The 11,056-nt window shown below is 34.9% G+C and overlaps 1 protein-coding gene across 1 annotated transcript in view; it reads left to right on the forward strand.

Moving 5' to 3' along the window:
- prkx (protein kinase X-linked) overlaps positions 1 to 10,750 on the forward strand; it is a 48,110-nt gene extending 37,360 nt beyond the window's left edge. Inside the window, exons 5-8 of the mRNA XM_079615745.1 lie at positions 1,910 to 2,005; positions 4,396 to 4,453; positions 5,905 to 5,982; positions 6,870 to 10,750. Of these exons, the coding sequence (XP_079471871.1) occupies positions 1,910 to 2,005; positions 4,396 to 4,453; positions 5,905 to 5,982; positions 6,870 to 6,995 (358 nt within the window). The 3' untranslated portion in view covers positions 6,996 to 10,750. The remainder of the gene's footprint in view (positions 1 to 1,909; positions 2,006 to 4,395; positions 4,454 to 5,904; positions 5,983 to 6,869) is intronic.
- Positions 10,751 to 11,056: the final 306 nt, after the last annotated feature.

Raw genomic sequence — 11,056 nt, forward strand, 5'->3', positions numbered from 1 at the left:
AATACAAAATCCTGTCATCATTTACCCTCATGTCATATCAAACCTAAATTAACATTTTTCTTAATTTAAACACAAAAGGACATTTTATTTTCCATTCAATAAAAGGCAACGGTGACCAGGTGCTATCAAGCTTCAAAAATACACTATAAAAGAATAATAACAGTAATGTATATGACTTGAATATGTGTGCTATATAAATTACAGTTATGATTCGTTATGCATCATATTTGTCAAGAATTAAAAGGTACAGGGTTGGTCTAGGATAACAGGCAGTATTAAATCTTAAATAAAATTGTACTGTGGCCATTCTGTGTAATGCTCTTTTAAGCCGTCACACATGTGTCTTCCCCGCTGTGCAACTCTGAGCTAATGGCTTATTCTTTGTCAAACACTGCAGGGTATTTCACTTTATATTTTGCTGCTGATGTATGTCTCATCTTCACTGTTGACTCTTGAGTTCTGTCATTGTCAGTGATCTGTGCCCTCATGCGACTTCAGGTGGTCGCCTAGTAACAGGCTCATTAGCATCTCTCACCTTATCTATCCCTCATATTTAATGGCTGTTTGCAATGCCACCTGGACTCAGGTATTAAACACAAGCTCATTGCTTGGAGAGTGGAAGGATGTTTGATGGCATGTTGGTTGGGGCGTAGCATGCAGGACTGAACCGGAAGTCTGTAATGGAGTAATGGATTACACAGCATGAGCTGGAGAATCACATACCAGACATTAGAGAACACACGTCACATGGACACAAATGAGTAGAAATAGCATTATACTGAGACCCAGTCCACTGCAGTCATTCAAAGGTCTGAACGACACATTCAGCAGTCGCGGTCCTCCTCCGATGCTGCTACTTTTGGTGATTTAAACAAGTGCAGACCAGGAATGCATCTGTGAAATTAGCCATTTTGAAAGCAAAAACGTCAAGACTTTATTCAGTTAACTAGCTTTAGATTACATTGGAATATTTGTATTAACTCTTTTCCTGCCAGCGTTTAAACAAAAAAAAAGGTTAACAGTGGAAAAACAGTGAAAACACGGAAAGCCGGAAAATTCAGTAAGTGGCGGGGAAGCGGTGTCTCATAAATGACGGAAAACTCCTTCACCGGCAGGGAGAGTTTAGCAAAAGTAACATAATGGACGAGGTCTTTTATATTAAATAATTCCAAGTAACATACTGACAATAAAGCACTACAAAAGGACAATGATAATAATTATTGTTATTATTTTAAATGTAGTAAAAAAAAAAATGCTTTATTGTCAGTATGCCATTTGGAATTATTTAATAGAAAACGTAATGCATTTATGTAAAACTTCCCTAAGAAAAGATATTAAATCAAAACTGAGTAATTCTATCTTTGGTATACCAGATTTATTTATTTGTTTACCAATTATACATATGACGCCTAAAAACGATGCTACAAACAAAAGTGATCTGTTGTTATTGATTTTGTTCTAAGCCAATATTAAATCTGCACTTATATCGAGTTGAATGTCAACTTTTTTGCTATCTAGTTCAAGTTTGGTCCTTGATGGCTTAAGTCACAGTTGTTTTGTGTTCATCTATGTGCTTGTCTTGTCTGTAGTGTCCAGGTCATGTCTGTTAATGAATCATTACAGAGGTTTTTATTTAGGTGACAGAGATTAAGTCTGCATTCATTTTGAGCATTTCAGCATTAAATTCAGCTAAGCTGTCAATGAGACGAAGGACATCACATCTTTAGAGACTTTTTCTGCTCTCGGTCATACTGACACATTAATTAATCGTTGGTTTAAAATGTCTTTGCCAGCATAAAAATATTTCAGTCACTCTCGGGTTGGTACATCATTTTAAGGTTTTGGGAAATTTGGATTCATCACTGGTATTTAAAAATCTCTACTCTTTTACTGTCTTTCTCTGTCTAAGGTATCCACCATTTTTTGATGATAATCCTTTTGGCATCTACCAGAAGATTCTGGCCGGAAAGCTGGAGTTTCCACGGCATCTGGATTTCTATGTAAAGTGAGTTTGATAAAGAAAACGCAACCAAAAAAAAAATGACACATGCCATATTTATAGCATACATAAAACACAACGTCTAGTGAAATCATGTCAGCATAAACAAGAAATATTTTCTCAATTTTGTATTTATTTTTATTATTGTTTAAAAAAATTGGTTACTAAAACTTACAACCAATTTTCATTTAGTGAAATTAAGCTGAAATAAAAAAATTCTTAAAAATATTAAATTATTAGATGAAAAAAAATAAAAATTAGAAAATAGCTAAATCTTTAACATTAAAATGAAAACTTTGAAAACTGAAAAGATTCAAATGATTAAAAATATCAATAAATACTGTAATAGTATATAAATAAACCTAGACTAACACTGGTAAAACAAAAATGCATTAAGTTAAATTAAAAAAGCTAAAATTCAGTTTCATTGCTCCTCCCACATTAAAATGTATTAAATAAAAATATATCTCTTTGAACATCAATAATGACTATTTTAATAACTTTGCAACAAAAGCATCTTTAAGTATTTAAATCCATTACTATGGTAGTAGACCACACTTAAAATGTAACAATAATTGGTTATTTTCAGTGATAACAGGCTCTCTCTTTCCAGCGAAGGGTCCTTGATATGAAAAAGGTTGAAGACCTTTTTTTAGACAGTTCATAGTTCAAAGAGAGATGCTCTCACAGATACACATAACACATGCCCTCTAATGAACCCATCTAAACTTGTCGACTAAGCACACTGGCGGCTGCAGGAGTGGAGGCATCCTCTAGATTACAGACAGACGGGTCTGTTTACTCCACTACTCAGGGTGCTTTTAACTAAAGGAGCTCAGGATTCTGCAAACAAGCTGCTGTTTCATCTTGATGTTCAAGAAATACAAAAGTAATCCTTAATGCTACAGAAAAATATCCTCTCTTAGTTGTATCATCTAAGAAGTCTTTGCAGCTGTACAAACATGTACACAAAATGACATCTCAGCTGCCTTTCCTAATATGACTTTTGTCCACTAACTGTTGGCGCTAACTGCTGTTTACTGCTTCAAACGGTCTGCACTCCAGAGACAAAGACAGCTTAAAGAAAGCTCTCGGAAATCGAGACAGACAGTCACTTCAGGCAAAGCTAATCCGTGTTTCCTTAACTGACATGTTTACTCTAGTTACAATTGTGAAAGTAGCCGAACGACGTCTCCTGTCACTAGAGGTTTAACAAGCTTGATAAGATAATAGTATCGTGAAGTCAAACACACATGATCATTGGAGAATGAATAACATCTGCCAGTGAGGCTAGAGTGAATGGTAAGGTCATCTGTAGCAAGATCGCTCCAGGCGTCTCTCGTGTTCTGTTGAGTGAGAATATCAACGCCACAGCAGTCAACATGCTAATGCGCTCGCCTTCACAGCTTGAAGCGTGTTGGATCATAGATACAGATTATTTTTGTCAAAGTGCAAAGATGTTTATGTTTGAAGAAATTGTTTTTATGTTCATAAGCTGATTTAAGCTTTTGCACAATGAATCATCTCTGTATGATAGTGGTTCTCAAACTTTTCAGTCATTTGTCAATAATACATTTGCATATTTGTACAATCTGTATTGTACAAAGCAGGCCACTCTTGTATGGGGACACACACGATATCAGCAAGAATGAGATATTTTGCTTTTTGTACATTTATTTATATATAGTTTGATGTATAGGTGGATATTAGATTCCTTAAATATATTTCCACATGTTTTAATTGAATATATAGATTTACATTTGCCATTATCTAGCATAACATTTAATTGTATTATAGTGCAGATTTAACTCTTGAAAGAAAAAGTACAACAAACATTGCCTTTACAATTATTTACATTTACTAGATGATTTTATCCAAAGTGACTTACAAATGAGGAATACAACAAATGATTGATCCTAAGCAGCCAATAAATGCAAGAAGTGCTATAATACAAAGTTTCAGACATTGTTCAGAATAGTACAAGCAGAATAGTTCAAACTTTATTCATGTTACATATTGAAACGTTCCACAAACTGTTTTTCCAAACACACACATTCCTAGATAATTTTTTGAAGACTTTTATATAGTATTTATATAGTATTTGTAGATTTCAATATTGCACATTTATAATGCTATGTTGGCAAAAATGTAGTATACAGATAATTTAATTTTGTTTTTTAATTTAATTTAATTCTTTGGTACAATATTGGTATTTAATAATGTATCGGTTATCATAACATTACAACAATTATTGGAATCAGCCAGAATTTCAATAATGGAGTCTTCCTAATCTTAATTTCTGCCTTGTGTATCTTAACTTTCCTGTGTGTATTGAATAATTAAATAATGTGCCTTTTTACCATAGTGATTCTCATCTTCTGTCTTTGTTTGTCTAGGGACCTAATCAAGAAGTTTCTGGTTATTGACCGGGCAAGAAGGCTTGGAAACATGAAGGTGAGCAAGGTGTTAGTAACAAGATATTTTCTATAGTGCTTGTATTGAGCAAGGTATTTCAGGAATCAGCATCTGGGATATTTCATTTGAGAACATTATTATGATACACTCTTCTTTCTGTCCATATGGACTCTTTATAGTCATATCACATTCAAGGCCAGGTTGAGAATCCATGAATCATCCATCACATTAAACTCTTTCTAGGCCAGTTTTGCGTCTTAATAAGCAAGCAACCTCGATTGAGTCCTGCGAGATGTTTCTCCCAAAGGCCACAGTTGGCCACATGTTTCCATTTATGATAAGGAGGCTGCCTATCTGCCTAGAGGGGATGAGATGAGGCTCTGGAGAAACTCCCTGGACACTCACAAAGTGATTCTGACACCGGGAAACTCTCCCACCATACCTCCCTTCCAACCCCCATCAGACGAGGTGGAAAGAGAGGAAAGAACTGCAGACAGAGGCCTTGTGCAAAATGTTCCTGCATCTCCAGCTTGAGTAATTCAAACAGTTGCGGTTTAATGGCAGTTACTTTTCTAAATTGTCCTTTGAGAGGAAATAATTCAATAACTGGCGCCAGATGAGGTGGCAGCAGTGCGCCAGGCCTGTCACGCGTAATGTGATGCATATCATGACTGTGATGTCATGGGAAGTTTGTGAATGGTTGCGTCTGAGCGTCATTTTCCCATTAGCAACAGTTAATGCTGTTATTATAATTCTCCGCATGTGAGGAATGAGCCGTGCTGAAGTGTATATCTCTGTTTTTTTTTTTGGTTTTGTTTAGATTTAATAAATTGTGATTTAATCAGATTAACTTTTTGTTGTCAATGCATATTCAGAGTAGGAGACAAAGATGGCAAATTTTTGAAGCAATGTCACTTTGGGTGGACTTATCAGGCTAGATGTTTCTATTGTAAATCTTTCTTTCGTTCTTTCTTTCTTTCTGTCTCTCACTCTATTCTCCTCTGACTCCTTATGAGAGTTTAATAGCCGGCAGCCCAATCACAGCTGTGTTTGCACTGTTTCCACAGCAAGCCCAGGTCCTGCTGGCAGCGCTCATTCACAAGTGCAGATATCTGTTATTCCACTTGAGTGGGTGTCTATCTCTCATAGTCCCACTGCGCAATGCGTGGCCCAAATTCTGAGGTTTCTAGAAGACTTTGCATTGTTGCCCCACTTTTCTTTTCCTCTCTAAGAAACTAAAAAGACAACACAGTGGCTGAAAAGACTGTTTGATATCAAATGGATTCAAATGAAAAGTGCAATGTTCAATGTCAGATCTAAAAGTGTTAATAGATATATTATTCATTGTAGCACATTTCAGGTTTTTATTCTTGTCACAGTTTTAACTGTGATGGTTTGTCGCAAAATGTAAGACTTTATTCTACTTTAAAGTGTTCATTTAGTTATAGTAATCCATCACATTATTGTATATTATTTTTGTCTTCTTCCAGAATGGGGCTGATGATGTGAAAAAGCACAGATGGTTTAAGTCAGTAGACTGGGAGTCTGTGCCCTGTAGAAAACTCAAGGTAAGCACCGCAGTTCTGTCGTATAGAGTTTTAGGATATGCCCTGTTATTAAAGATTCATTTAATACCACTAATCATTTTTGTAAGTCGTTGCTGGCCACATAAGTGTCAACGCCTCTTTAAAAAGTAATTATTTTTTACTATTTTACTTGCTTTATTGTTAGAATTACAAAGCCAGAATACTCCCCAAGGTTTACTGGACACATTGCATCGTTTCCCAGAAGACCTTGTTAGCTGTATAATGGGAAGTACACTATACACTACCAATAGTCAATTATGCTTACCAAGGCTGCATTTATTTGATCAAAAATAAAGTAAAAACTGTTATATTGTGAAATATTATTACTTAATAGAACTATTTAATAGAATTTATAGTTCTTTATAGAATTTAATAAATACTATTTAAAATAATAATTCAGTGGATTTAGGGTTCAGTGGGTTTATCAAAACCCAATGTTTTGATGATCTGGTGCGGAAAGCAAAAGCTTGTATCGTTTTTGTCTACGTCCATCGGCCTAAGCTTTTCCGGGTCAGTATGTCTACCTTGGGTTGTTTTGCCAAGTGTATAGCATAAATACAGATATCGGATATGAGTCACTTTTAAAAGAGGATGTAAGCTGGTCATAAAAAAAAAAAAAAAAAAAACCTGGATATTGTCAATAAATGGTGCACAAGAAACACTTATTATTATTATTGTCAATGTTAAAATAGTTTTGCTGAATATTTTTTGTGGAAACTGATAGATTTGATCAGTTTAATGCATACTTGCTGATTAAAAATAGTAATTTATTTTATTTTTAAGTAGTAACCCCAAACGTTTGAATGCTAATGTACATTTAGCTGTATCTGTAGCTTTGTTAATGATTTTCTCTCTCCTTCCTGTGACAGCCACCCATAGTTCCAAAGGTATCTCATGAGGGTGACACGTCTAACTTTGACACCTATCCAGAGGATGAGTGGAAGAAGGACACACCTGTACCAGCTAAGGATCTGGAAATTTTCAAGAACTTCTGAAAGGATATTCTTTTTAATGACACAAACGACAGGACTTGGTAGAAGATAATGAATTGGAGCTAAATGTTTAACCTAGCCATTCAGGGGACATTAAAAGGTCATAGTTGCATTATTATAGGTATGTCTTCCCTGCTTGTCCCTGAGTCCTGCACACTTGAGAAACAGAACTAGACTTCTTGTGATCACCATTATTGGCATCAGAATTATCATCAAACGAATAAGGAGGAAACAGTTTATCACTTCAGCATCTACAAAGTGATGAATAACATCATTCTTCACTGTCTGAGTCTCTTTATATTATGCAAAAATATCATTTAAATTAGCAATAATAACAAGGTTTTGTTCAAGGTCCCTTTTGCGGGATCTATTCTAGACAATGTCTTCGCTTATATACCTGATCATGTATGGTCATGCTTTTGTTATGACTATATATATTGAAAAGCTTGTTGAATCAAACCTTTAAGCCTGACAAATTTTATTTTCTGGTTATCTAAACTTGCTGTGGTGTTGATCCTTTCCTCCTACATGGTTTATCTATATAAATTTCCTAACATAAGGCCTGTTTCACACCGGACACTTGAGCAGGCACATAATCAAAACCGCAGCATAACTGCATCACGCTTTTACTCACAGCGTTTCAACTGCGTTACAAAACTGCCAGTCTATACTAAAAAAGAAAAGGGTAAATAAACAGTCAAATTTTGTGGTTACTATTATAAATATTTCCTTTAATAACGGCCATACATTTTAAAATGGTAGTTTTTTTTTTTATTCAATAAAATGATTACAAAAATGTATAGTCTAAAATGTAATTTACATGAGGTTGTGGGCCACATCCAAATAGTCATTAATCTACACAGAACAGAACCCAAACTGCTTAAGTCTCCTGAATTCAGTCATATTTACTGAAAGTGCTGCTTGCGTTTTATTTTATTAATTTTTTTATTGTATTTATTTTTCCTTCCGACAATAGGTGAATAGTTTGCCTCTGGTATTCTATTTGAAAACTATAGCCTGTTCATATGAATCATCGAAGCCCATTTCCAACACATTAGGGAAAAATGCTTTGGTAAATCTTAATTTTGACATAGTAAGTCGTAACTATGACAAAAATTCTAAATTATGTTTATATAAGTTAAAAAAAAACTATTCATAATGGCTTTTTGTCATAATTATGACTTTGTATCTCAATTTTGACCGTTACAATTGAGATGAGTCATGACAAGTCAAAATGAAGATAAAAATTAACTGACTATATCATTTTTATTTTAATTACGACTAAGAGATTTTATTTGACTTGTCATTTGACTCATCATGACTTAAGTCATTTGATTTATCTAAATTTCGACTTTCTCATAATTATGTTTCATAATTTTGACATTTTGTAATAATTTTTACTCTTTTTTTTTTTCATTTCAATTATGCTTATCATAATATGATTTTTTTTTTTTTTTTTTTTTTTCTTAAGTGGTGGGGGGAAACGCGTTCTGTGTGAACGGCCCCAAGTATCCAAAGAGCTTTTGAACACATTTCTGCCAGGATGTCATACTGAGAATAGCAGGTAAAATAGAGGTACAGTAGCACTTACCTAATCAAACATGACCTCACAAACCTGTAGGTAACTAATAAATCGGCATTAATGCTTGTATTATCAAATGCCTGCTCAAATACATTGGCTGTTGTGCTTTATGATGTTTTATATGTGTTTACTAATTGTTTAAGTGCATAAACACTTAAAATTTTACTAGCCATGTGTTTTCTAAAGTTGCCTTGCATTTATATGGGGGTGAATTTAGCGAACACTGTTTACATTGCTTTGTAATGCTACTTAATATATGGTTGGCACATGGAAAGCCTTGCATAATGGGAAGAGAACGGAGTATGGTCTGAAATGCTTCAAAAATGTAGCTACTGTGTGTATGTTCAAAACGGTTCTTTTTTCTGGACTTCCCTAGTTTTTTTGGTAACTGCTTTTGTTTGAAGCAGTTATCTATCATTGTAAAGTGTCTACTGAAGATCATTTCTTGAAATGGCTGTTCTTTTTAAATTGCAAATGCAATTTTATACCGAGGAACCTGCAGATTTCTTATGGACTTTACAGCTGTTACCATCTTTTGGATTTTTCTCTTATTGTTTGTATGTTGTTGTACCAAGTGTGGATCATTTTTGCTGTATTCTCAATTTTTAGTGTGTTATTTTCTTTTTTACACTTGTTTGAGAAAAGATTGTATTTTATATTATTTGCAACAGCAAAAACTAAAATGAAGTTCTATGAACTTAAAAATTGAAACGAACCCAGCATAGGATTTTATACTGGTTTTTGATTACATTTTCTTTTAAGTTTCAGTACTTTACTTTTTTTGCCTTCTTGAACATTGATGGTGTATTTGAGATGGTACAAGTGCAATGTTACCTTCAACCAAGCTGTTATGAAAATCTGCAAGTACTATAATCTTGAAAATAAACCGAACTTTTCATGTGGGCAAAACAATTTTGACTAATACACCTACTGCCTGTTATAACTTTTCAGTGTACTCTGACCAAACTTGTTGAGGTCTTATTGAGTCAGTCTGATGGCGCCAAGCCATACCCTCTAAGCAAACTTTTTCAAACCAGCCTCTGTAACCTATTAAACTTAAAGTTATTAGGCCATTTACTGTAAGAGTCTTAGTATATTCTCATTTTCCTATACCCACGATCAAGTGTTTTCCACAGTTTCATATGCTTGTATTTCCTTCTTTTGGTCCCTTTATAAGTAGCTCATTTTCCTTAAGTATTAATGTAAAATGTATATTAAATGTACATTAGCAGTTAACAGAACAAATTAGCATCCCTCATTCCCTGCAAACGCAGATGAATGATCTCATCCATTGAGACTATTGCATTTTTAAGAGGTTATTTCATTCTCTAACTCCTGTGGTTAGACTTCACCCGTGGTGAAATGTTCAAACGTAACTTTCTTTCTTCTCTCTGCTCCTTGTAAAATTCGACTACAGTTTAAACATTTAGTCCTGTCAGACACACCACTGGGACAGACTAATTTTACTTAATGGTTCCCTTACGGTCTTCTAAATGCCTGCACAATGCATCTGTCCCCAACCTGATATGAAATGGTTTTTAATGTATGGTATGTATTTGTGTGCACGCCTCTGCACTTTTGGCAGTTCTGCGTAATATATTCCCACATGTGACAGGAAAGCAGAAAAACATTTAACTAGTAAGATGTAAATGACATTTCCATTTAACACTAAGACTATGGTGTGTTCAACTTTATGTACACTCTTGGGTTGCTCAAATCCAACAGAATTTCGATACATCACCCGTTGATATGTATTCTCTGAAGCTGCGATGTGAAAAGTTGCAGCTGCTGTTTTAATTCTTCATACTGTCAACGCTGCACTTACCTGATGACACTTTTTGGCTGAGTCAGGGGCACTGAATAATGTTCTCTAATCTCCCTTTGTCCTGTAGTGGAATTGTTGGTAAAGAAGTGTTTTTTTGTTTTTTTTTTCATTGCATCAGTTACTTTATTTATTAGGAAAATAAATTACAGGATCAGTGCTGCTGTGATGGAAATAAACCTGATGTGAATTTGTAGCTTGGAGCAAAGAACCTTGAAAGTTGCTGAGTGTGGTGGAGTCTACTTCATAAATAAAGAAAAAAAAGACTGCAAACCTACCATTACGCCCTCATTCCCCTGCATGTCGCTCACTTAACCCCTCACCTACTGGAGTAAACAGGTCAAACCACCACAAAGAACTCCATTAGATATGTGGGGCGACACCTTGTAATAGCAGGTAACCACAGTGATCAGTGCCGTTCTGATCGCATCAAAGAGTCCTGTCATCAGAACACCACCACACCCACAATGAGATATCATAGAGGAAACCTCACCCCAAACCAAACAGCCACACCTCATGCTGCCTTCACGTGCTATCGGACATCAACGGCCTCTCAAGTTGTTTTTACGAATGGGAAACGGGTCATTTTGTTACCCGAGTTTTGGCAGGTCATAAACTTAAACATGAGGAGAGTATTGCTGTAGTGACTGTTAAGTAAGT

This window comes from Phoxinus phoxinus (genome assembly GCF_949152265.1).
Source record: "Phoxinus phoxinus genome assembly, chromosome: 6".
Taxonomy (NCBI): Eukaryota; Metazoa; Chordata; class Actinopteri; order Cypriniformes; family Leuciscidae; genus Phoxinus; species Phoxinus phoxinus.